The sequence below is a fragment of the Galeopterus variegatus genome, unplaced genomic scaffold (genome assembly GCF_000696425.1).
Source record: "Galeopterus variegatus unplaced genomic scaffold, G_variegatus-3.0.2 Scaffold1057, whole genome shotgun sequence".
NCBI classification, from domain to species: Eukaryota; Metazoa; Chordata; class Mammalia; order Dermoptera; family Cynocephalidae; genus Galeopterus; species Galeopterus variegatus.
The window spans coordinates 362966-390860 of record NW_007727168.1 but is presented as its reverse complement, the minus strand read 5'-3'; the positions used below and the strand labels follow the sequence as shown (position 1 = coordinate 390860).

Sequence of the window (27895 nt, the reverse complement as noted above, 5' to 3'; positions counted from 1 at the left end):
ATGGCTCTTCAGGGTCTTTTATAGTAATAGAAACATTTTATAATTCCATTGCGTGCGCAATTTGCCATATATTGAGCGTGAAAGTAACTAGTCACACACACGATAACAATAATGCAATCATGAAAGTCGACTGTAGGTGGCGAGAGCGGGAGTCGGAACCTTTCTGTTGGGGATCTTTGGCGGAAGGGACCGGAAAAGGGGCAGGATCCTTCATCGCGATGTGGGGAGGCCGTACGCTGAGCTCCTCCGGGGGTCGTTTTTTAGGAGTGCTTGGGTCGGCTTTCCGGCGCAAACAAGCCGAGCGTCCTCGTGTAACCTCGTGGACGGGTGAGTGTGAGTGCGGGAGTCCCTCGCGCGCAGCCCAGCGACGGCGACTGGCGGTTCTGCGCAGGCGCGGTGAGGGCAGTGGCTGTTCTGGAGTCCGCGCGGCCTCCGGTCAGCACGAAACCCACGTCTTTTCTCGGAGCTTTAGCTCTCTTTTGAACGGCCGGCCTGTGCCATCGTCCTCCATTGGCAGAGGTGGAGAAAAGAGCTGAGGACTTTTCTTGGCCCGGGAGGGCGCAGCCCGCGTGCGGCCGCCATGTATTCAACGACCTTTGTCTCGTCTTGGTTGGGCTCCTTGCCCTGGGAGCCGGCGACCCCTCTGTATGCAGCAGTCTCAGGGTCTTGCTTCCTTCCTTTGCCAGGCGGTGAAGGCACACCAGCTGGTTTCTCGGAGTTATTCATAGCGATGTATCTTTGTTTTGTTTGCACATATTTTGCCTTTTTAAGAAAGAATTTAAGGCACGTATACTACTTTTTGATTAATAGGTTAATAGGCTAATTCGACAGACTACGTGTCTTTTATGACATATACGTATAATCAGAAATTTAGAAAAGATATAACAGAACTATTTCCAGTTGGGGGCGGGGTGTTGAACATAGAATGAGCATATAATCCATATTTGGGATCAGGGAAACTTTTTGAATGAGGTATTTACAGAACAGTCTTGAAGAAGTCGGTCAGTTTTAGAAGCAGTTAGAGAGGCCAAAAGATCAGCTTGAGAATCTGGGAGGATGTTTCTGGGAAATGGCAAAGTGTTCATTGAAAAGTAAAGTTTGTGGATGGAAGGCAGCAGGTCAGGGCAGGGAGTGACGATGGATGAGACAAGAGACCTTTTAGCCATGACAAGTTCGTGAAAGGCCACATACACCTCCTGAGGTTGACTTTATTCTAGGACAGTGGAAATAACTGAAGGAGCAACATGATCAGACTTAAGTTTAAGAGATAACGCTTGGTAGCTGTGTACAAAGTGAGATGGAGAAAGGCAAGTCTAGGCTCACGGAGGCCTTAGAGTAATCCAGACAATAAATGATTGCTGGAAATAAGGTATTGGCAGAGTAAAGATCTGTTGCCTATCCTGTTCACTGTCGGCATGATGCCTGATAGGTGCTGAGTAAATGACTTTTGAATGAATTAAATTTTTAAAAAATTCCATTTCTTTAAAATCTCAAATACCAGGATGATTACAGATTTAAGGAACAGAAGGAATTAATAACATCCTGTTTATTAATGCAAACTCAGTCTCTTTCAGTTGTGGTAAGGTGGTTTTTAAAATACTTGAGAATTCTGGAAATAATGATGACTGAGGCATTCATTTTCCAGGAATAGAGGTAAGAAGGAGATCCGGGGTTGTCTCTGAGAAGGGGGCAGGTACTGTCAACATTTCAACAGCTCAGTTTCATAATAATAATATTTATATATTCTTATATATGTATCACAATTTATGTAATTTTTAAATAATATTTCATCTACCTAAAGTCATAAGGAAGTGATATTTCAACTGGGTCTTAAAAGGTAGCCCAGATTCAGTTAATGGAAGGGGGAATATCACGCACGAGCAAAACCCTAGAAGCATGCAAGAACTTTTTTTTCTTTTTTGAGAACATTGGAATGGATTTGGGCCAGACTATGAGAAGCCTATTTAAAAACCAAATCAAACAAAACATACATGAAGAGCTCAGGAGAAAAATATGCAGAGACTGTGAAAAGACAATACATGAAATATAAATGGCCATTAAAGGATGCTTAACTTCAATCATGATAAAACTACACTGATATACCATTTTCACCCATTCTGTTAGCAAGGATAAAAACATTTGATTAACATGTTGTATGAGTGACGGTGTGGGGAAATAAGCACTAGACACTCATAATATGTAGGAGATTGTAAAGTGGTTCAACATCTACGGATGGCAGTTACAAATTTACAAATACACATACCCTTGACATAATCCTTGGGATTTAACTTTCAGGTACTCTCAAACACATGTGAAATTACCTATGTAATTCAATCTCATGGTTTTGGTAATAGCAAAAAATTAGAAATAAATGACCATTAATAGGGAGCTGCTTAAGTAAATTATGATATAGCCATATGTATTTGTCTGTTTGTATTGCTATAACAGAAATACCTGAGACTGGGTAATTTATAAAGAACAGAGGTTTATTTGGCTTACGATTCTGGGACAGCTGCATCTGACATGGGCCTCAGGCTGCTTCTACTCATGGTGGAAAGCGGCAGGCAGCCGGCAGATCACATGGCGAGAGGAGGAGAGAGAGAGAGAGAAAAGAAAATGTGCTTTATCAAGTATATGAATTTGTGTAACAACCATCACAATCAGGATACAGAACCGCAAAGAAACTTCCAGGTGCTACTCATTCAAAATCAGACCCTATCCCCAACACTAATCCTTGACATTCACTGTCTTCTCTATAATTGTACCATTACAAAAGTATTATATAAATGGAATTGTACAGTCTGTACCTTTTGAAATGGAGTTTTTTTTTTCCCACTCAGCATAAATACTGTTGAAATTCATTCAAGTTATATGTACCAATAATCCATTCCTTTTTTTTTTTTTTCCTTTTTGTCTTTTTTCGTGGCCGGCAACGGATCGCAACCCTCAGTGTCGCGCCCGTACCGGACCGGGACCAGCAACGGGATCGCAACCCTTGGCGTTGCCCCCGCACCTCGCTCAGCCAGTGAGCAGGAACCGGTCTGTATGTGGGATCTGAACCCTCGGCGGGAGCGCCACTGCGCTTCCCAAGCGGCGCACTATCGCATGCGCCACCGGGCTGGCCCTAATCCATTCCTTTTTATTTCCGAGTAGTATTTCATGATACAGGTACACCACAATTTAACAAATCACCTATTGTGTATTTTTGTTGTTTCCCATTTAGGGCTCTTATAAACAAATCTGCTAAGTATGTTTGTGTACAGGTTTTTTGTACACAAAACCTCACTTCTCTGGGATAAATGCCCGGGGAGGGCTGACCAGTCAGCTAAGTTGGTTAGAGCATGGTGCTGATGACACCAAGGTCCAGGATGCGATCCCTGTGCCAGCCAGCAGTAAAAAAAAAAAAAAAAAAAAAAACAAGTTCAGGGAGTGTAATTGTTGAGTTATGTGGTGAGTGTATGTTTATTAGGAACTGCTAAGCTGCTTTACAGAGTGGCTGTATCATTTTACATTCCCATTACACATGGGAATATATAAGAGCTCTAGTTGTTTCCTATCGTGGTCCACACTTGGTAATATCAGGATCTTTAAATTTTAGCCATTTTGATATGTCTGTGTTGGTATCTCACTATGGCTTTCATTTCCTAATGGCTATTGATATTGAACATTTCTTTATGTGCTTATTTGTATCTGAATATCCTCTTTGATGAAGTGTCCATGTCTTTTTATGCCCATTTTATAATACCCACACCCATTTTATAATTGGATTGCTTGTTTTTTGGGGGAAAAGTGGCTGTTTTTGTTTTTTGGTTTTTTTATAACTAAAGGCTTTATTGGGAAAGGGACATTAACTGAAAAGTGGCCTCCAATATCCTCACTGCCTGAGGCAGGGGGGCCTCCTCCACAAAGTCCAAGAAAGAAGGGATCACCAAACTGGGCCCTCAGGCTCAGATGTAAAGGTCAAAGTCAATGCGTTTGGAGTTGTAGAACTGACCACCCAGAGGGGTCCAACTTCTGGCAATAAATACCATCTGGGAAGTAGCCTTCACTCACCCAGGTCTGCATCTGGGTGCTGGTGAAGGGCCCATACAGCTCAGCATCCCCTGTGTTCTCCCACTTATACTCCCACATCATGTCCACCAGACCATCTCCTGGCAATTCTGCTTCTCCTCTCTGGGTAGGGTTTGAGGTCTCCAGCTCCCCCTCTACCACTTCCTTAGCAAACATGTCCATGGAGGGTGGGGGCATGGGATCAGGGGGTCCCTGGGTCTTTCAGGCGCATGGCCCAGGCCCATGGCCAACTGTTCCCTCATTTCCTGGTATACGCCAAGGTTGCCCCAGGCCACCATCTGGTCAGCCAACCCGGAGAGCCAGTCCAGGCTCTGGGGGGAACTGGGCCACCCAGGCCCCTTGTTGGCCCCTTTGCTTCCTCCTTGGGCCCTCAAACCCCTCAGTGCCCCAGCCACTGTCTCTGGGCAACAGCAGTTCCAGTATCTCTCCAGGAGGGCTTGGGCACTTGTTTGTGTGTGGCCTAGGCTGTCCTCCTCCTCTGAGTCTGAGGCCTGGTGTTGATCAGGTGGCCGCTCCCTGATCAACAGTCAGTGTTGTCCAGCCAGCTGTCTCGGATCTGAGCATCCCGGTTCAGGAAGTAGTTGCCATCAGCATCAAACTGGCCTTCCTCCATCTCTTCCTGTAGGTTGAAGGGTGTGATCCGCACATCCCCCTCGCTGGGGAGTGTGGCTGCTTCCTGACCTTCTACATCCTCTGAAGCCGGGATGTCATATTTGCTGGATCCCTCCTCATCATCCTCCTCCTCATTGCTGTCCAGAGAGTGTTTGCCTTTGAAACGGCTCCCAGGACCCCCTGCCCCAGCCACAGGGTCCACCAGCTTCTTCTCGGGGACACTGAATTCGTCCTCATCATCTTCATCTCCCACGCCTTGGAAGGTCACTTTCCTCTTTGGCATGATGGGACAGAGAGACCGTCTTCAAGCTGAGCTGAGGATCCATGGAGGGAGGGAAAGAAAAGCAGAGATGGTTTCTCCAGGGCTACATCTGGGGCACCCCCTGTTTTTGTTTTTTACTGTTGAGTTTATTAGAGTTATGTATTCTGGATACAAGTCCTTTGTCAGACATGTGTTTTGCAAGTATTTCCTCTCGGCCTGACCTGTCTTTTCTTTTTCTTAGCAAGGTCTTTTGTAAAGCAAAAGTTTTTAATTTTAATTAAATCCAATTTAATCAATTTTTTTTTTCTTTTATGGATTGTGCTTTTGGTGTCATGTGTAAGAACTCTGTGCCTAAGTCTAAGTCACTAAGCTTTTCTCCTACATTTCTTCTAAAAGTGTTATAGTCTTCCATTTAGATCAATGATCCATTTTGAGTTCATTTTTGTATAAGATGTGAGGATTAGGTTTAGGTTTTCTTTTTTTCTTATGAAGCCCAATTCTTTCAACACTATATATTGAAAAGACTATCGCTTCTCCATTCAATTGCTTTTGCATCACTGTCAAAAATCAGTTGGGCGAACTATTGTTGGTCTATTTCTGAACTCTGTTTCGTTCCATTGTTCTGTGTCTGTCCCTCCTTCAATACCACAGTGTCTTGTTTAAAAAGAATAGTGTGATTCCTGCAACTTCATTCTTTTTCAACATTGTTTTACCCATTCTGTTTCTTTTGCCTTTCCATATAAATTTTAGAGTCAGCTTATCTGTATCTACAAAAAAAAAGAAAAAAGGGCTGTTGGGATTTTTATAGGAATTGTATTAAATGTGTAGATCAATTTAGGGAGAATTGATGTCTTTACTACGTTGAATCTTTCAATCAATGAACATGATATGTCTCCCTTTTTTTTTTCAAGTTTTGTCTGCTTTAATTCACTACATTAAGTTAGCAACAAGGCAAAACAGTGAAGTGTCACTCACAGGGATCAAGGAGTGCCTCACATTCCCAAAAGGGACCAACGTGCGTGTTTCTTCACAGATATGTGTGACATTAGCTCATTATGCCTTTAAGCACTTTGAACAAAGGAAAACTTTGATAAGTGAATCAAATCGCAAACCCAAATTAACTTAGCCATGAGTTTCCAAAATTATAGTTTCAAGTGCACTCTGACTAGCATTAAAAATCTTGCACTTGATCTATAAAAAGAGGCAACAAATAAAAATCCTAACTGACCAGCTGCAAGTGTTGAACCATTTCTATGAACACACGAATACCAGCTTGTACTAAAACCTGTTCTGAGGAAACATTAAACCAATGGCTCTTTTATTCTGCAAATTAATCTGGCTTCTGAAGAAAAAAATAATTTTATGATTAAAGGTGTTTTTGTGTCTATGTCACATGGGAGTGATAAGACCCATTACTTCAACATTATTACTTTTGGGAACAAATACCAGCTACATGCCATAAACATATGACATATAACTAACTGTGTGTAGTCTGTGCAGATGTGTAAACATATGAAGCCATTCTCTACTTTGATGCCCATTGCCTCCACTGGCAAATATGGAGCAGTAGTTCCACAGTAGTCTCTAGCAGGCAGTGAAATAAATATTAATTTGACACTCTGTGGGGTCACAAAAAATTAAACTCTTTGTATAGTCTGCAAATTTGTAATAACCTATCCCCTGCCCCAACTCCTAAGAGGCTAAATCTTACTTATTATTACCATAATGTTAGACACGAGTATTTTTTTTTCACACTGTAGCATATGTATTACTCTATGGGAATATTGTTTCATACAGTTGGCTTGACCTTAAGAGTACAATTTAGTGTCTTCCAAAAGCTTCCCAAGTATTTTCAGTTTTCAAGGAGAGCTGACAAGAGCTATGTCTTGTCTGTATTCTAGATTAGAATATATCTTAATTTTTTTAAAACTAAAACCTTAAAAACAGTGGGCTGGCTGGTTAGCTCACTCAGGAGAGCATGGTGCTTATAATACTGAGGTCAAAGGCCAGGTGCCGAAAAAAAACCCAAAAAGTAAAAACAAAATCAGGTTAAACAGGAAAATTCTCCTTTCCTCAAAAGTCTGCTGGCCGCTACTAACAACTTTTACAGAAAAGGTGGTGCAGCTGGTGTTCTACTTTGTCAAGTCTCATTTTAGAAAACACACAGAAATTAAGGTTAGTAACCTCACTCCAGGATACCAAGTGAAAACTGTCTGCTGTGAGGCCAGTATTCTGGACTGCTTGCTGAACTATTTTATGGTTTACAATCAAAATGGTCTTAATTGATATACCATATGACAAAAGTCTTAAACTCAGGGAAAAAGTTCTTATTCTTAATATCCGGTTTTGGATTTGAGGGATTACAATAGTTAATTTTCCCTTCAAATCAATGGAAAAAACATTAGTTCAGATCATGCTAATAATCTCACCTTTAAAATGTTTTCTGGGCCGGCCCAGGGCTCACTCGGGAGAGTGCAGTGCTGATAACACCGAGGCCATGGGTTCGGATCCCATGTAGGGATGGCCGGTTAGCTCGCTGGTTGAGCGTGGTGCTGACAACACCAAGTCAAGGGTTAAGATCCCCTTACCGGTCATCTTTTAAAAAAATAAATAAATAAATAAATAAATAAATAAATAAATAAATAAATAAATAAATAAATAAATAAATAAATAAATAAATAAATAAATAAATAAATAAATAAATAAATAAATAAATAAATAAATAAATAAATAAATAAATAAATAAATAAATAAATAAATAAATAAATAAATAAATAAATAAATAAATAAATAAATAAATAAATAAATAAATAAATAAATAAATAAATAAATAAATAAATAAATAAATAAATAAATAAATAAATAAATAAATAAATAAATAAATAAATAAATAAATAAATAAATAAATAAATAAATAAATAAATAAATAAATAAATAAAATAAAATAAATAAATAAAATGTTTTCTGCATTCCAGAAGTGAACTTGTCCATTCGGGTTTTCTTTGGGCTCTTTCTAGGTCCCAAATACTCTGAACAATGTATTGAGTTAAAGAGGCAGAACAGAGGAGACATAAAGATTTCCTCCCTACGGCAGCACTAATTCCTTGATAGTGTGGCAATATTTAAAGTGAATGGAATTTGCTACCCCCTTGACATGATATGGCATTGCTTGCTTCTCAAATTCTTCTTAAAGAAAAAGTTCCATATTCTACTGGAAAAAAATTAAGAGCAACTGATAAGTGTCCTGTATTCACTTACAAGAAGAGGGCAAATGAGAGCACTTTAAGAGTTTCATAGGTTTTTTTCCCATAATCACAAAACAAGGTGACAGACAATTCTATTTTTCTGTCAAATGGAAATTTGAGGCGCAATGGGAGCCATGATGGCAAGTGAAGGGATATGTTTTATACTGCTAGATTATGTTTAATGGAATACAGAAAGCAGTACATTGAGACCAATGTTGGATCATTAATAGCAGGTCTATCTTTCGTTTATCATTTTAAATTTCATCTGTGAGACTGTGATCCTTTGTGAGATTAGATTGAGAGATAGTATGGTCAGAGTTTCTCAGGTAGTAAATTTAATGCCACTCCAGGGAACAGTCATCCCCTTTACTAGGATGGAATTATGCTGCTGTTATTCAATGTGCAGCGCTCAGTGTGAACTTACTAGTGTGAACAGAGGAGAGAGCAAGATGCAGCATTTACCCTGTTTTCCTAATGCCTGGCCTATGCTCCCACTCTCCTAGGAATAGGATTCAGTAATGCATGGGTACATTGTTATAAACAAGGCCTAATGAAGCCTCAGCTTCCATATTTTAACATGACTTAACGGTAACCCTTTGGGATCTGCCTGCCAGTGGAACCTTTTAAGGAAGAAGAGGGCCAAAGCTGAATTACACATGCTAAGTGAGCCAGATGAGCTCTGTGTCTTGGTCGCTTTTTTCCATAGGGTGAATGGGGGCTGCCAGGTTTCTAAAATCATGCTTCATCTTGAAGCATATGATCACTCACCCTCCTCATGTTGTGGGGTAGCTTTGATAAAAATACCCACTTTTTAGGACCGGCCTGTGGCTCACTTGGGAGAGTGTGGTGCTGATAACACCAAGGCCATGGGTTCGGATCACTATGTAGGGGATGGCTGGTTGGCTTACTTGGGAGAGTGTGGTGCTGACAACACCAAGTCAAGGGTTAAAGATCCCCTTAACAGTCATCTTTTTAAAAAAAGAAAAGAAAATACCCACTCTTTTGGCCTTTCTGAAGGCTATAATATCAAGTTTCTCCAGAAAGTCTTGGGGTTCTGCCAACTCATCATATTTTGCTGCTGCCTTCTTATCAGCTAAAACGAGCTCTGTGGGAGGCATCACCACCTTAGCAGTACTGCTGGTGTTATAAGGGTCCCCTCGCACTCCAACAGTCACATGAGTGAGGTTCTCCACTGGATTAGTAAGAGTCAGGAGGACTTGTCCCTCCTTCCTGTAGAAGATTGGAAATTGACATGATTCTCACTTTTGGAATATAATTGACAGCAACCAGTTGAATTTTGAATGTGATAGAGGTTGGATTAAATTCTGGCTTGCTCAAATTAGGTTCACATTTCTGGCAGTGCAGTGACCGTTTAATCAGAAGATGAGTGAGGATAGACCTGTGAAGCACAGAATGGTTGGAAGTGAAGCTGTAAGAGGCACTGCTGAAAGGTGGTCTCCTCGGCTAAATTTACTGGTCTTGTGCAATAATAGTCTTCAGGCAGAGGTTCCATTTCAACTACAACCTGAGCTGTTTCAATCTTTATCTCTTTTTGTTCCTCTCATTCTTTAAGGGAAAGTCCAGCAAGGGTATTGAAGCTCGTGGTTGCTGAGGTCTGGTTTTAAGACCATATTTGTCCAAAAAAGCCAGAGGCATGTAGTTTCTATGCTGTGTCAGTTTCTTGACATTGCATTCAAACTTATCTTTCTGAGCAAGCTGCTGGTAATATTCAATTTGTTCATCTGTTGTGTGTGAGAATTTTCAGGTTCCTGCCAACTGCCACTAGCTACAGATTTGTCTGCCATGCCCACATCTCTAGATGTCAGCGACAAAATCCACAGGCTTTCTTCATGTGATCTTAACTGAGTCATCTGGAAACTGTGTGGAGATGCTTGTTGCTCGGGTGGAGAGGATGTGCGTGCGGCCAGGAGAGTCAAAGCAGTTGGCACATCTGTTCTTTTTTAGTCTGGCTTCAGCCAATGGCATATTTTCAAAGCAACTGGAACCATACTGGGAGTCCACCTCGTGAGACACATTCCAGTGACCACAGCTCACTACAATAGCATCAGAAGTAGAGCAGCGAGAGCAGGGTACGAACCTTTTCTCCCTGCACTGGATAGCGAACCTGCTACAACTGTGGCAAAGATGGCATGTTGGAGATGGAGGAGCCAACCACCCTGTGTGTCACCTTATTAGGTCTTTGATTTCTCACCTCAGTGTTTTATAATTTAAAGCATACAGAACCTGTACATGTTTTTGTTAGATTTATACAACAATGAAAGTATTTCATTCTTCTTGGAATGATTTTAAATGATACAGAATTTTGAATTTTGAATTTTATTTTCCAGTTCTTCATTGTTCTTCATACGGAAACATGATTGACTTTTTTGTGTTGACCTTGTAATCGTTGACCTTTCTAAACTCATTTGTTAGTTGCAGGAGCTTTTTTCTTAAGATTCCTTGGAACTTTTTTTTCCCCATAAGATTGTCTATTACATAAGCAATAGGGACAGTTTGGTTTCTTTCTTCCTTTTCTTTATGCTTTTTATTTTATTTTCTTGCCTTATTGCACCAATAAGACTTCCAATACTATGTCAAATAAGAGTGATGAGAATGGACATGCTTACCCTGTTTCTGATTTTGAAGGGAAAGCACTTAGTTTTTCACCATTAAGTACTATGGAGACTATGGGATTTTTATAGGACGCTTTATAAAATGATTTTCCTTCTGAGTTCACTGAGAATTTTTCAGCATAAATGGGTATGGATTTTTGTCAAATGCTTTGTCTGCATCAGTGTGTATAATTATGCGGTTTTTCTTTTAATTATGCATATGGTCAATTATGTTGATTGATTTTCTAATATTGAATTAGTGTTGCATAGCTAGAATAAATCCCACTTGGTTGCGCTGTATTATTCTTTTTATATGTTGCTAAATTCTATTTGACAATATTTGTTGGGTATTTTTGTGTCTGTTCATGAGAGAAATTGGTCTCTGACCTTCTTTGCTGTAGTGTCTTTGTCTGGTTTTCGTATCTGAGTAATGCTGGCTTCATAAAATGGGTTGGGAAGTGTTCCTCACTCTTCTATTTCATGGAAGCTATTGGGTAGAATTGATAGTTATTTTTTTCTTTAACCATTTAGTAGAATTCACCAGTAAAGCCATCTGGGCTTGAAAATTTATTTTTCTTAAGGCTTTTAACTATGAATTCAATTTCATTAGTAGTTATAGGACTCCTCAAGCTATTTCATCTTGCATAAACTTTGGTAATTTGTGGTTTTCATGGAATTAGTCCATTTTGTCTAAGTTGTAGAATTTCTGTGGATAGAGTTGTTTGTATTATGTCCTTATCATCCTTTTAATGTCTGTCAGGTCTGTAGTTTATTCTCTCTCTAATTCCTGATATTGGTGATTTAGGTCTTCTCTTTCTTTGTCAGCCTTGCTAGAGTTTTATCAACTTTATTGATCTTTCCAGTGAATTAACTTTAGGTTTGATTTATTTTCTCTGTTCTTATTTTGTTTTTAAGTGTCATTGGTTTCTACTTTTATCTTTATCTGTTCCTTCTTTCTGTTTGCTATGTGTTTATTTTGTTCTTTTTCTACTTTCCAGAGGTGGAAGCAGATTGTGGATTTGAAACCTTTCTTGTTTTCCAATATGAGTACTGAGTGCTATAAATTTCCCTCTAAGCACTGCTTTAGCTACATCCACAGATGTTTATATATATATAGTATATTTATTTTCATTTACTTCAATTTTTTTTATTTTCTTGAGACTTCATGTTTGCCTAACCAATTGTTTAAAAGTGTGTTGTTTAATTTCCAAGTGTTTTGCTCTTTCATGTTATCTATTATTTACTTCTAGTTTAATTTTGTTATAGTTAAAAACATACTTTGTATAATTTCACTTCTCATCAAGTTGTGAAGATTTGTTTTATATCTCAGGATATGGTCTATCTTTATGAATGCTCCATGCATGCTTGAAAGAGTGTATATTCTGTCGTTTGGGTGGAGTGTTTTATAAATTTCAAGTAGATCTTATTGATTGACAGTGTTGTTCAGTTCTTCCTTATCCTTGCTGATTTTCTGTCTATTGGTTCTATCAATTACTGAGAGGTGTTGAAGATCCCAACTATAGCTGTGGATGTGTTTGTTTCTCCTTTTGGCTCCGTCAATTTTTGCTTCATGTGTTTTGAACTTCCATTGTTTGGTGCATACACATTTAGAATTGCTTTGTCTTCTTGGTGGATTCTCTCTTTTATCATGATGTAATTAATGTACCTCTTTGTCCCTGGTACTTTTCTTTGCTCTAGTCTACTTTGTCTGAATGTTTTTTGAACAACTGAATATTCTGCAACAGAGTAATTGGTTTATAAATCAGGTCTCTATGTATGTTTAAACATATAGACTGGGCACATGTTTATTTTAGGATATTATATATACATACACACATTCTTTTTCCCTCTGTAAAAGGCATTAAGCATATATAAAAATCTATTTCATGTAGCTAACATGGAATTGAATTTGAACTAATTTTGACAAATAATCTCAGAACAAATATTTTCTTATTTAAAAGGTAGCACTGTTTATATTTGAATATCATTTTTTGATAATTTTGTGCAGCATAATGCAGATGCAAAAACTAATGGCATGAAAAGCTTTCAAATATGCATTACTTGTTTTTGCTAGTTATAATTTTAGAAATGTCTGTTTAGAGATAGATGTCAGAATGCAAGGCCTTTATTTTATTTTTTAAGTAAAATCCAAAATTAAGGGGAAAAAAAACACTGGGTTTATCAATTGTAATATAACATAAGCCTACCATATAAAATAAAATTTCATCAATATCAGGGATTCTTACTGTGCAGTACTCTTCACTAGACATTTAATTTTTGTTTTTTCAGTTTATTCAGAGAATCAGCTCAGTTGGACTCTACAAGTTAAACCATGGTTTTTCAATGAATGCAGAACCATGTGCTTCAAATCCTATAGGATGACCTTTTCCTGTTTGAACAGAAGGAAAAGTTACAGGTGAATTTATTTATTACCGTGGCAGATATTTACATAATTATTTGCAATAGTAGTTTAGTATTGATTGTGTTTAATAAGCCTGGTCAATAATAATAGCTCATGTGGTTTGATTAAAGTAGCTTTTTAAAATTTAAATATTCTTAACTAATTTATTTTCTAACAGTTTTTAAATTTGAAAAATTTCAAGCTCACAGAAAAGTTGATAGAGTAAGACAGTAAATGAGTGTACTTTCATTTTTAATATTTTATTTTATTTTTAACATAAGACTGTATTACTTGGAGAAGTATTTTTACTTCCTCATAATATCCTTATGACAGGACACATGTAATGCAGTGCTTAAAATCATAAATGATTTGGGTGCAACATAAATATAAGATGGATGAGTATTTATTCTAAGGTAATAATATTGAATCAAAGTAATGTCTTTCTATATTTGTATTTTATAAACCAATTTCTAACCTTGTGAAAAATATTGTATAGCATTTATTAAAACTTGAACTCTGGGGGCCGGCCTGGTGGCGCATTGCTACAGTGCGCCGCTTGGGAGGGCGGTGGCGCTCCCACTGAGGGTTCGGATCCCACATACAGACCGGTTCCCGCTCACTGGCTGAGCGAGGTGTGGGAGCAACACCGAGGGTTGCGATCCCGTTGCCGGTCCTGGTCTGGTACGGGCGTGACACTGAGGGTTGCGATCCGTTGCCGGACACGAAAAAAGAGAAAAAGGAAAAAAAAAGAAAAAAAAAAAAAAACTTGAACTCTGTTTTCTAAGTGCATGGTCCTGCTTCTTGTAAATGAGCTCCTTTGGGATTGGGTATATGTAAAATCGTTCTTAGTCAAATGAGCAACCAGCTGCTGTTATGTAAATTAGTCCTTGATTACTGAGGCTTTGTATTAAACATGGAAAAGGAGGCCACTATTCCTAAGATAATGTTAATATTAGAGAGTGACATTTGAATCTTAAAAAAATAAAGAGTAATGAATATAGAATGTCCTCTCCATATGTAGCTAAGAAAAACATAGTAAAAATTTGAATGGCATTACCTTTTCTAATTTAACCTTACTATCTTTTACCCAAATCCTTCAAGACCATTGAAGGATTTTCCTATACTACTATGACATAGAATTCAGTGTAGTGTCTATTTCCTGTTTAGTCCCTGTTTGATCCCATTTGATTAAAAAATTTTAGGCAATTTATATACTTTTCTGCGCCTTTCCTTCAGATTATTCATTTGACAAATGTTTCCTGAGCACCAACTATGTTCCAGGAACTGTATTAGTCACTAGGAATAAAATGGTATGTGAGACAGTCCATTCCCTGCCTTCATATTGCTTACAGTCTAGTGGGGAGGCAGGCATGACCAAATAATCATGCAGCCCCATGCAGAAGTACAGGGTGGTATAGGAGTTAAACTAGGGGAATACGATACAGTTTTTGAGGATCAGGGAAGACTTCTTAGGTAACATTCCATTTAAACTAAGATCTGAAGGATGGGCAGAAATTAATTAGGTGTTTGGGGAAGGGATGGGAGATGTGGAAGAGTGTTTCAGGCAGTGGGAACAACATTTGCGAAGTGCCTGAGGAAAGAGCAATCTGGGTCTGTTCAAAGGACTGAAAAGAAGGCCCATGTGCCTAGTGTGGGGAAGGTGAGGGGAATAGTAGGCGGTGAGTTTGGGGAGGGAGGAAAACGGGGGCTAAATAATTCAGAGCTTTGTAAGCCATGCTAAGGATTTTGGTCTTTTTCCTAATGACACTGGGAAGCCATGGAAGCATTTTATTGCAGGAAAATAACATGATCAGGTTTGTCTTTTGGAACAATCACTCTTGGTGCATTGTGAAGAACAGACTGGAAGGGGATGAGGTAGGAAGCAGCCAGAATAATTAGAAGGCTAGGCCAAGAGTTCAGGCAAGAGATGATGGCAGCTCAGACCAGGATGATAGCAGTAGAAATGAAGTGAAGATGGAGGCACCTGGGTTCATATCGTGGCCCCACTGTTTACTTAATCTTCCTGAGACTTCCTTTTCTTCTCTGTAAAATAGGGACAGTAAAAAGAAATAAAAAGGAGGAACAGAAAACAAAACAAAACAAAACAAAATAAAATAGGGACAGTAATAGTACCCACCTTTTACACTTGTTGGAAGGATTAAATGAGATGACATTTGCAGGGTTTTTAAATAGTGCCTGTCATCTTAAATGCTCACTAAACGGTAGCTACTATTATTACTAAATGTGACCAAGAAGGCCAACTTTTATAAAGTTTTGTTTTGAGTTGCAACTTACTTTGAAAGCAAATTAGTTTTGTTTCATCTGTAAATATAGTGTGATTAGGAGAAAATTTGGTTTTAAAGCATCAAAATTGACCAATATATGTATTTAGAATCTAATAAATTGTAAATAAGAGTATCTCTCTACATAATATATCTCATGTTACATTTTTTAAATTGGCCGTAAGTGCCTGGCTTTTCATTTTCACCTCTTAGGTACCCTCGGACAAGACTGTACAGTACTTCACAAACCACTGTCGACAGCAGTGAGGTGAAAACCTTCCTGGCCCTGGCTCACAAGTGGTGGGATGAGCAAGGAGTATACGCACCTCTTCATTCCATGAATGACCTGAGGGTGCCATTTATTAGGTAACATTCTAGAAACTCTTAAGTCTTTTAAACTGTATCTCTTTTTGGACCGGCCCGTGGCTCACTCGGGAGAGTGCGGTGCTGATAACACCAAGGCCCCGGGTTCGGATCCCATATAGGGATGGCCGGTTCGCTCACTGGCTGAGCGTGGTGCTGACAACACCAAGTCAAGGGTTAAGATCCCCTTACCGGTCATCTTTTAAAAAAATAAAAAATAAATAAAAAAACTGTATCTCTTTTTAAGAATTCATCTTCTTTTGCATTCATTTTTCTATTGGTTTATACCTAAGTTCAAAATGCTGTATTTTAAGTTTGCTTTGGATATTAGGGAGATTCTCTTCAGTATCCACTCTTTGAAACCATTAATTTTTATTTATTTTATTTATTTATTTATTTATTTTTTCCTTTTTGTCTTTTTTCATGTCTGGCAACGGATCACAACCCTCAGTGTTGTGCCCGTACCGGACCGGGACGGCAACGGGATCGCAACCCTCGGTGTTGCTCCCACACCTCGCTCAGCCAGTGAGCGGGAGCCGGTCTGTACGTGGGATCCGAACCCTCGGACGGGAGCGCTGCCGCGCTTCCCAAGCGGCGCACTATCCAGTGCGCCACCGGGCCGGCCCCAAACCATTAATTTTTAATAATATAACCCAATGTCTAGGCTGCTTTCATAACTTAACTTGAAGCATTTTTGTACATTATCAGGTTAATTAGAATTAAATCCTTGTGAAAGGAAACTAGAGTCGTAGGCATCAAAGCTATTTCATAGCTACTGACTAGCGGTGTCCTCACTGATCTTCAGGCAGTTCTGGTAACGGGAATACTGCTAAGACAGTTTGATTTCAACAAATATTTTTTGAGAACTTACCTTACAGAGCTTGGGGTCTAGACTCTAAAAGCTATTAAGATGAATGAAACATAATCCATGTGCTTCAGAAACTTACAGTTTGCCGTGGAGATAAAGAAAGGCAAAGTTTATCATGGCTTACATTTAAGAAATTGTTCATTTGTTCTTCTGTCTATTTATTTATTCATCAAACATTTTCAGGGGCCGGCCCGGTGGCGCACTGCTACAGTGCGCTGCTTGGGAAGCGCGGCGGCGCTCCCGCCGAGGGTTCGGATCCCACATATAGACCGGCCGCTCATTGGCTGAGCGAGGAGCGGGGGCAACACCGAGGGTTGCGATCCCGTTGCCGGTCCCGGTCCGGTACGGGCGCGACACTGAGGGTTGCGATCCATTGCCGGTCACGAAAAAAAGACAAAAAGACAAAAAAAAAAAAAAACATTTTCAAGCAGCTGATACAGGCAAGGCACTGTGATAGACACAGAATATCAGACTCAGACTCTGCCCACAAGGAACTTCCTGATTGATTTTTACTAGTTTATCCAGACCCAGTGCAGCATAATGGGTAATACTAGCATCTTCTTATTACCAATCAATTTGTGACCCTCCGAAACACTAAGGCAGAGAAAAGCAGAAATCTGTTCTATTAGGCTGGATCACTGGTTCTAAAAGTGTGGGCCCTGGACCAGCAACATCACTATCACCTGGGAACGCATTAGAAAGGCAAATTCTGGGGCCGGCCCGTGGCTCACTCGGGAGAGTGCGGTGCTGACAACACCTAGGCCACGGGTTCGGATCCCATATAGGGATGGCCAGTTTGCTCGCTGGCTGAGCGTGGTGCTGACAACACCAAGTCAAGGGTTAAGATCCCCTTACCAGTCATCTTTAAAAAAAAAAAAAAAGAAAGGCAAATTCTCAGGCCTTGTGTTGGACCTACTGCTCTGGGGGCTTAGCAATCTGTGTTTCAGCAAACCTTCCAGGTGATTCTAATGCATACTAAGTTTGAGAACTACTCTATTCAAGCTACTGTGACATTTTTATGTAGATATCACATAAAACAGATCATCCAGGGCTGTGCCAGCTATGGTTAGAAATTTAGATTTTATTCTGAGCATAATTGGAAGTCATTGAAAAGGAGTGATATGATCTAAATTGTGATATAAAGGAGTTGTTTTAGCCACGGTTTGAAGAATGGATTGGACTTAATTTGAAATGGGTTATTTCTGTATATTATAATATTCTGAAGTGATCTACTTAACTACTACCCATGTTATTCTTACAATTCAATTAATTTTAATAGCAATAAAATATATCCTAAGCTATCTTGACATATATAATATTTATTTTAATATAAGTATAATTAAAATTCATATACAGTCCAATTTAAAAGTTTGGTTTACAATACTGTTAGGTATATATCTACCTGTGTTTGTTTGTGTGGCAAAGTATTACTGTGATTATCTTAACGTTTACTTGATTTGGATGTCTGTTTACATTCTTGTACATGAAAACACCACTAGCTTAGAAGGTTAAAAAAGACTCAATTTAGAAGGGAAGATAGACAAATTCTGAAAATATAGGTCTCCCATCTGCTTCTTCTAAGCCCTGTAAAATAACCTATTTGTTGCTGATATGAAATGGGTCTAGCAAGCACTGACAACATAACTAATAGATGTCTCAGGTGTCATGATATCACAAGCAAATAAAATTAGGTTAATGTAAATAAGATTATTTTGAATTTTTTTCTTTATTACTAAAGCAATAAAGTCATAATTACTACTAGATTATTCCAGAGCTTTATTCTGAACCTCCTGCTTTTAATTATTGAGAATGTTTTATAAATTAAATATATCACTTAATGCTTAAAAGATTCATTTATTCAAAAAATATCAATAATTCATTTAAAATTGAGAGTTAATATTTTATTGAAAATTGTATACTTTTAAGACTTTCCATTGATAAAATTAATCATTTGTTTTTATATGTTCCAAATTTTTTTAAAAAGAGACAATCTTTTGAAAACAGTTGCTAATCACCAGCCAGGAAAACCTTTGTCTGGAATGAAGATTCTTGATGTTGGTTGTGGTGGTGGATTGTTAACTGAAGTAAGTGATTTATAGCTTTCCTGCTATTTGTAACTGGGAAAAAAAAATTGAGAAGAAGTGGACTTGTGCCTCATTGATTCTTTCAACAAATAAGATTGTTCATTAAAAAAATGCATACTATTGATTTTAATATTTTTGTGATTATAAAAGTAATACATGCTTTTTTTTTAATCTAAAAATTTCAGAAAATTATACTGAAAGATTTTTTTTTTTTAAATGAAAAATGGGGCATGGGTCATTCAAATAGCTTTGATAATTTTGAGATCTCTTCTGTCCCAAGAAATTAGGCAGTTTCCACTTGTTTAAATGCAATAGTAGGCTGTCCTTTTGTACTTGTTTTAATAATTAAATCTAACAGATTTTTGCCTACTCTTGGGCTCCTCTCTTTTTAGGTGCTTTACTAGACTTGGAAGACTGGTCATTCTTCCTGTGGAGAATATTTGCTTTAGATTATAGTAAACTTATGCCTTATGGCTCTATTCTGTATTCTTTTATCAACACAGGAACTTTTTTGTTTCAGTGCTACATCATAATTTGATCTTCGAAAGATATTTTAAGGAACAGTATGGGATACAAATATAAATTAAGATTCAATGGGATGTGATACTGTCAAGGTCCGTAACTCGCCCAAGTTGACAGCGAGGCTAACAGAGGCCTTTGATGCACAGCTAAGTGCCCACATGCACAGAAAATGTGTTCTTCACCTGGCAGTGGGCTAGTTTCTTTTGACGACAATTAGAAAATTTCAGGAAACTTAAAATATGTGAAAATATATCTCTTAGAATCAAGAATATGTAGCTTACAAATTATAAATGAGTAAGATTTTACTATATGTGTTCTGCTATCTGCTCAGTGTATTATTGCAATCTTAGGTCTCCTAAGTTAAAATAATATGATTTATACTTTTAGCTTATTTACTAACCAAGTTTCATATAAATACTATGTAAGTTTTGATTAAAATTAAGCCTGTGTTTAAAAACTTGGGCATGCCATGAGAAGTGACTGAATATAAAAACTGAAAGAATTAGCTTCAAAGAATCATCTCTAGTCAGACATAGAAAAAAAATTAAGAAAAATGTGCTTTAGAAAATTTGAATATTTCAGAAATGATTGCTGTTTTTACAATGGCAAGTTACACTCTTTGTACTTTAAATATGTTAATACTGTACTACATGCATGTGAATGTACATAGCGAAACATAGACAAAAAATTTTTTCCCTATTTTCAACTAATTCTTCTTAAGTTTTTTGTTGTTTTGATTATTGTTCTCACTTTAAGCTTTTGATATGGAAAATTTCTTGGGGCTGGCCTGTGGCTCACTCGGTAGAGTGCGGTGCTGATAACACCAAGGCCACGGGTTCGGATCCCATATAGGGATGGCCGGTTCGCTCACTGGCTGAGCGTGGTGCTGACAACACCAAGTCGAGGGTTAAGATCCCCTTACCGGTCATCTTTTAAAAAAAAAAAAAAAAAAAAAAAGAAAAAAATTTAAAAAATAAAAAAAATTATATTAAAAATTTAAAAAAAAAAAAAAAAAAAAAAAGAAAAAAATTTAAAAAATAAAAAAAATTATATTAAAAATTTAAAAAAAAAAAAAAAAAAAAAAAAAAAGATATGGAAAATTTCAAATATATGCAAACTATATGTATAAAATTTCAAATATATACAAACTAGAGAAAATGAACTTCCATGTACCCGTAAACGATTTCCAGTAATCATCACCTCATGGTTAGTCTTCTTTCATTTTTGATAAGCTTTTTATTGCTAACATATGTTCTATTTTCTTCCTGAGGGTAATGATTTTTTATGCCATTAGCCTCTAGGGCGGCTTGGGGCTTCAGTTATTGGAATCGATCCTCTGGATGAGAACATTAAAACAGCGCAGTGCCATAAATCGTTTGATCCAGTCCTGGATAACAGGATAGAGTACAGAACCTGTTCTCTAGAAGAGATTGTGGAAGAGACTGCAGAAACATTTGATGCTGTTGTAGCTTCCGAAGTTATAGAACATGTGATCGATCTAGAAACATTTATACAGTGTTGCTATCAAGTGTTAAAAGTAAGATTTATAGAGTTTACTTGTTTGTTTTTTCTTCTGAGTGTTTGTATATTATCCATAGCAATAAAATGTCTGTAATACTTTAGCAGTCCAGCAGGAAAAGTACAGAGAGAAAGATCCAAGAAGTTAGGATGAGGGGACAGCATCTCTACCAGAGATTACTTCTACCCCTCAGCTTGACCTCAATATCAGGGCTTTCAAATAAATAAAAAAACAAAGATAGAAAGATATAACAGTCACAATAATTCGAGAGAACAGAACTGAGGCCACCAGAGGTAGGAAAAGGTGACAGGGAGAGGAGGTTAATGAGAAATTGGTAGAGTCACAAAAAATGATTACATTGTATAATGTTGAATATACTAATTATCCTGATTTGAGCATCACTATTGCACACAGGTGTTGAGATTCAATGCTGTACCTCGCAGATTGGTGCAATCTATTATGTTTCAGTAAAGAAAAAGAAAAACCAAGGTTTTTCAGTGTCCTATTAATATCTTGATATCCAGGGATCTTGAAAAATATTGGTGCTGAACATTGGAAAACAATTCATTTATAGCAGTATTTTTCCATTGGTATAGCCTGGATTAAATACTGAATAGGCAATGAATGACAATTCCTCAAAATTTGTTTGGATTAATACTTAAAAATCAGTAAAAGCAATTATTAGCATAAATTTACTTAAATAGTGTTTGTTAAGTAACTCTGTATATGATATATGTATAAAAGTTTTCAGCTTATGAAAGAGTTCTTCATACATATGATCTCACTTGATCTTACACACAGGTGAGGAAGGAAAGGAAGGCATGGCTGTCACCTCCTTTGACTGAGGATTTGTGAGATAACAAAAGTCACTGGGCCATGGAGAGCAGAGATAGCAAAATGGTGGTTAATGGATACAAAATTATACCTAGATAGGAGGAATAAATTCTAGTGCTCTACAGCACTGTAGAGTGACTATAATTAATAATTTATTGTATATTTTCAAACATCTAGAAGACCGGAATTTGAATGTTCCCAGCACAAAGAAATGATAAATATTTGAGCTGATGGATATGCTAATTACCTTGATCATTACACATTGTGTACATGTGTTGAAATGTCACACTACCCTGTAATTATGTACAATTATTGTGAGTCAATTAAAAATTTTTAAAAGCAAAAAAAAAAGTCACTGGACCTTTAAGACTGCACTGTAACCAACTGAGCTACCTGGCCAGCCCCTACTGGGCTTTTAAGTCAAAGGTTATTAGGTACTTAAGTGGGGCTTAAGGCTAGATCTTCTGATTCCAGTCCGGTTCTTCAGATTTATTGTGTTTATATAATATGCCATAATCTTAGTCCTCTGAATATGGTTCCAAATTTTTTTCGATAAATATCCTAAAATATTATTATTATTATAACTTTATTGACTCTGTTGTTTATATGAGGGGTCTTCAAAACACTAATAGAAAGATTCTTATTATCTTTTAATTCTATTTTTCCACAAACTTTCTGAAGTACCCTTGTATATTCAGGACGTCAAAAGCTAGAAGAATGAAATGTTTAGCCCTTATCTAAATAGGCCTTTTAAGAAAAAACTTTATTTTTAGGTAATTTTTTATTTATAGAACAGTCGCAGAGGTAATGCAGAGTGTTTCCTCCACCTGTTTCCCTCTTTTGTTGACATCTTGCACCATGAGGGAAGAAACTAGGATGGGTCAAGTGTGTCACCTAGGGCACAACATTGCAGGAGACACTCCCTCTCAGGTGCCGACCCTATACTTGCACGCCCTGATGCAGGTGCCTTTTTCAACTCTGTGCCCCAGGAGCCTCTATTGCCTCATCATAGCCTTAGCCCAGCACATAACCCACGTTACAGTTCTCAAGTCTACAAAATTAACGTTGGCATTGTACTTATTAACTGCACTACAGAGCTTGTTAAATTTCATTAGTTTTTTTGCTAATGTCATTTTTCTGTTACACAATTCAATCCAGGCTCCTACATTGCATTTAGTTGCCATGTCTCCTTAATCTCCTTGTATCTGGGACAGTTTCTTGGTGTTTCCTCTTAAATGGAGTTTTATTAGGCTTATCTCCTGTTTTCCAAGTAAAACTCCTTCATTATTAATTTTTGTGTTGTATATCAGTATGTATGACTGGAAATTCTTTGACACATGAGGAATGCTGGCATTGTGGGCTTTAAAACTACTTTTGCTTTAATGGAAAACATATATATATATATATATATATTTTTTTTTTTTTTTTGCAGCTGGCTGGTATGGGGATCTGAACCCTTGCCCTTGGTGTTACAAGGCGGCCCTCTATCCAACTGATCTAACCAGTCAACCGAAAGCCTATATTCTTTAAAATGGCTATTTTCTTAGAGTACAGTTTTGTATAACACAAATTAGGTATTCATAAGTGATTCTTAGTAAGATATTTTAGAATACTAGAGTTTTACAGAGAAAAGTTACAATGTGTAATGATATGGTGTGTGATATTTCAGTTTTTGATCTAAAGACACACTTCAGTATTTCAGGGCCTCCTCTTGTCTTTTTAATTTTTGGTTCAGGGTGGTATTTGAGATATATATTATCTCTCTCCTCTCTCTCTCTCTCTCTCTCTCTCTCTCTCTATATATATATATATATATATTTTTTTTTTTTTTTTGCAGCTGGCTGGTATGGGGATCTGAACCCTTGCCCTTGGTGTTACAAGGCGGCCCTCTATCCAACTGATCTAACCAGTCAACCGAAAGCCTATATTCTTTAAAATGGCTATTTTCTTAGAGTACAGTTTTGTATAACACAAATTAGGTATTCATAAGTGATTCTTAGTAAGATATTTTAGAATACTAGAGTTTTACAGAGAAAAGTTACAATGTGTAATGATATGGTGTGTGATATTTCAGTTTTTGATCTAAAGACACACTTCAGTATTTCAGGGCCTCCTCTTGTCTTTTTAATTTTTGGTTCAGGGTGGTATTTGAGATATATATTATCTCTCTCCTCTCTCTCTCTCTCTCTCTCTCTCTCTCTCTCGATATATATATATATATATTTTTTTTGGGAAGGAATCTTTGGCATTTTATCTCCATCAGGCTAATGAGAATGTGTAAAAGAGGGAGGGGATATTAATGTCCTTGCTGTTTATGAGACTAAACATAGGAAACATTGTAAATATAGTCACTAAAAAATGGCAGAACGAACAGTCCCATAAATGATTTGCATGCATCTAAGTGCTTATCTCGATCTCTTTATATTGTTTATACAAATGAAAGCAAAGCAAAGCAAAACAAAACAAAAAACTTTCCAACCTTAATCATTAATGTTTTTGTCAGAGAACACTTATGGGCAATGCTCCCTGCACAAGACATATAGCTCTGTGCTGTACTGAACATGTTGGACAGGCTCAGCACCCAAAGAGAAAACAGTGTTGACATATGTTAGAACATAAATGTGGACATGTAACAAGGAAGAGCAGCCTAATCTCATTGCTATATTTTTGTTAGAAAATATTTGATATGTATAAAAGAATATATATAAATATAGTGATGTATGATTTTAAGAGTTATAAGCACTGTTGTATAAACTCAGTGAGTGCATCTGTAGTGGGCTGCCTTTAGTAGCGAATTTCCCAAGAGAAAAAAATTACTATTCTGGTAAATTATATTTTATTTATACTTATATATCTTAACTGCATTTAAATTATTTGGAAGAAAGGAGGAGGGAGGGGGAAGCCATGCCTTTACCTAACTGATACTCCTGACCTTTAAAATTGTACAGTTTTACAATTGTAAAACTTCTGTACAATTTTACTTCTATATAATTTTACTCCTTTTAGCCTGGTGGTTCTTTATTCATTACTACAATCAACAAAACACAACTGTCCTATGCCTTGGGAATTGTTTTCGCAGAGCAAATTGCAGGTATTGTACCAAAAGGTACTCATACATGGGAGAAGTTTATTTCACCTGAAAAGCTAGAAAGCATTCTGGAATCAAGTAAGTATTAACAAGCATTTTTCCAAGTTTCAAGGCCTCACTGAATTTTTTATGTATCTGTAATTATTAATCATATAAACTAGCACTTAATTAAATAGGTCACTATTTTTTGGATGTTGGTTTCATCTCCTCAATTAGGTAATGAACTCCATGGTGTTAAGGTTAATTTAGTAGGTATCATTTCTCTCTCACCTGTGGCACCTAACCCAGGGCCAAGCAAAAAATAGATGATCAATGAATACTTTTTGTCTATTTTGTCCTTACTTGTTTAAGAATGAGGTAGAAATGCCTATTATACATCCTCGGTTTGCCCTATTGAGCCCTGTTTGTATTGGCTTATCTCACATATTATTTTGCCTGAGTCCTCCACACTCATATATTTTTGAACTTCTATGTCACCTTTTTTTTTTTTCTTTTCTTAGCAGCTGGCCTGTATAGGGATCCAAACCCTTGACCTTGGTGTTATCAGCATCACGCTCTAACCAAATGAGCTAACCAGCCAGCTCCTATGTCATTTTTTATGTATGTTATGTTACTTACAGCATGCCTTATGTAATGGTTATTTTGTTGTTTTTTCACCCTTTTCTGTCCTGTAAGCTCTTTGAAGGCAAGACTGTGTCTCTTTTTTGTACTCCCTACAGTGAATAGCCCTGCTTTTCGCATAGAGAGCACTCAGTTTATATGTCGAATTCCTGACACATAACAGTGCTTGTTAATTCATTTAGTTGTCATTTGATATTTCTGGGGTTTTGTTTTTTTTTCTTGGTGGCTAGCCTATATGGGGATCCAAACCCTTGACTTTGGTGTTGTAACATGGTGCTCTGAGTTAACCAGCTAGCCCTGATATTGCTGCTGAGTACTAAGACTTTTGTATTTCTGGTGCTTTTTGCTTTTTGTTCATATAACAGTATATCAATAAACATGATTTTCCTTGAAATATTATCAGTCCATAGCAATGTAATAAGTTCTAAGATTTCTGCAAGTAACTTCATTGAAAATAGAGTAGAAAAAATATTTTAAAGGTGCTTTATGGGAAAAATCTCTTGTTGGCAGTTACAAGGATACTTTTTAAAAGTTTGTGGAAAAATATAATTAAAAGATAATATGAATCTTTTCATGAACTTTTTGAAGTACCCTCATATTTCTAATAACCGCTAATATTTATTGAGTACTGAGTAAATTCCAAGCACTGTGCTACTTTACACACATATCTCTTCTAATTCTAACAGCTCTGTGAATGTGTTCTATACATGTGATAAAAGTGATTTTCAGAAAGGTTAAGTGACTTTCCCAGGGTTACCCCATCTAATAGGTGCCAGAGCTGGAATTTGAACTCAGGCAGTGTGCTTTAGAGTATGTGTTCCACACTGCAGTAAAATATGCTCTGTGTGTGGTTGCAAAGTATTTTTGCCTATTAAATTAAGAATTTTTTGGGGGGGGGCCCGCCCGTGGCTCACTTGGGAGAGTGCGGTGCTGATAACACCAAGGCCACAGGTTCGGATCCCATATACGGATGGCCGGTTTGCTCACTGGGTGAGCGTGGTGCTGACAACACCAAGTCAAGGGTTATGATCCCCTTACCGGTCATCTTTTTAAAAAAAAAAAAGAATTTTTTTTTTAATATGGAGAGTTACATGGGACTGTTGGCACTTGGAAGGTAAATATGTATTAAATCTATTCTTTCTGATTTTTTTCAGATGGTCTGTCAGTTCAGACGGTAGCAGGAATGCTCTATAATCCTTTCTCAGGTTACTGGCATTTGACTGAAAATACCAGCCTTAACTATGCAGCTCATGCTGTGAAATCCAGGATTCAGGAGCACCCAGTGCCTGCTGAGTTTGTTTTAAAGGAAGAGTCAGGAGAGCTAAGAGCCAACACCTCCACCAACCCAGGTGGGCATGAAGAGCTGAAGAAATGAATTGTTTCTGAGGACTGTAGTAATATGATTTGAAAGTCTGATGATTACAAATACAAAAAAAAAAAAAAAATTACCTTTTGGGAGAGAATCATGAAGAAAAGGTTAATAAAAAGGGCTAACATCTTGGACAAAAGTTATTGTTATTTCATCTGATAGCTACTTTCAAGGGGTAATTCTATAAAAAAAACCAGTTTTGTCAAGGTATTGTGTGATCTGGTATTTATATCGTTATATAAATAGGGTATGCATATTTCATTTCATTTTACATATTATTTATATATTTTTCCTGCATGTATACACGTACATATATGCTATAATTTGTCTTAATATAAAGGAATCTGTATCATCTGTGTTCCTCATTTGATTTTAGTTAAAGGCAGTTATGCTTCTGACTGAAGAAAACCAAACCAAATATAGTTTTATATCATATTTGGAATGATAAAATATACTTTTTCTTTTAAATTTTACTTTGCAGAAAGCAAATGAGTTGTTAAATATGTGCTGGATTTGGATTTAAACATTAAAATCAAGAAGTTCCGATTATATTGGACAAACTTCTATATACAGTTCCTTAAATGTTTTATGGTGCTTTTTTTTTTTTTAAGTAGAAAGAATTCTTTAAAACTCAGTTTAAAAAATTAGTTATGGAAATTTCCTTTTTTAGCTAACATTTTTATAATTAAAAGGACTGACGAAATATATTTTTATGCCTCTTGAAGTATGTGAGTCTCTGGCTTCTTCTGAAAAGTCTAGATGCTTTATAAGAACATACAGAGGGGTATTGGGTAAATGTGACAACATAGATTGAAACATGTGACCCATGTAGAAGGTCAGCTTTTACTTTCTAACCTTTTTCATATTTCAGTTCATATGTTTTTTGAATTCTTTTGTCAGTGTCTGTTGGATTGGGCTCCTCAGGCAAACACTTCCCAACTATCTAAATTTATCATTTGTTCTTAGTGGCACTTTAAGTGAGGAAACTGAAATTTAAAAAATTAGAAAAGAAATTTTTTTTTTTTTTTTTTTTTTTTAAAGATGACCGGTAAGGGGATCATAACCCTTGACTTGGTTTTGTCAGCACCACGCTCACCCAGTGAGCGAACCGGCCATCCCATATGGGATCCGAACCCGGGGCC

General features: G+C 37.1%; 1 protein-coding gene and 2 pseudogenes across 1 annotated transcript; 1 reads left to right on the top strand and 2 right to left on the bottom strand.

Moving 5' to 3' along the window:
- The first annotated feature begins 218 nt into the window (after positions 1–218).
- On the top strand, positions 219–27335 carry COQ3 (coenzyme Q3 methyltransferase). The gene is made up of 7 exons (XM_008574520.1): positions 219–327; positions 13092–13218; positions 15699–15851; positions 18701–18800; positions 20617–20859; positions 24682–24841; positions 26539–27335. The coding sequence occupies exons 1-7, from the start codon at positions 219–221 to the stop codon at positions 26757–26759; spliced, it is 1113 nt and encodes a 370-aa protein (XP_008572742.1). The 3' UTR covers positions 26760–27335.
- LOC103591942 lies at positions 3889–5223 on the bottom strand (annotated as a pseudogene).
- LOC103591943 lies at positions 8814–10342 on the bottom strand (annotated as a pseudogene).
- Positions 27336–27895: the final 560 nt, after the last annotated feature.

Excerpts from the sequence above, each read along its gene's own strand:
- COQ3 (XM_008574520.1), top strand. The coding sequence starts at position 219 with ATGTGGGGAGGCCGTACGCTGAGCTCCTCCGGGGGTCGTTTTTTAGGA. Across the intron at positions 15,852-18,700 it reads CTGAGGGTGCCATTTATTAG|AGACAATCTTTTGAAAACAG; the intron begins GTAACATTCTAG and ends TTTTTTAAAAAG. Across the intron at positions 24,842-26,538 it reads AGAAAGCATTCTGGAATCAA|ATGGTCTGTCAGTTCAGACG; the intron begins GTAAGTATTAAC and ends GATTTTTTTCAG.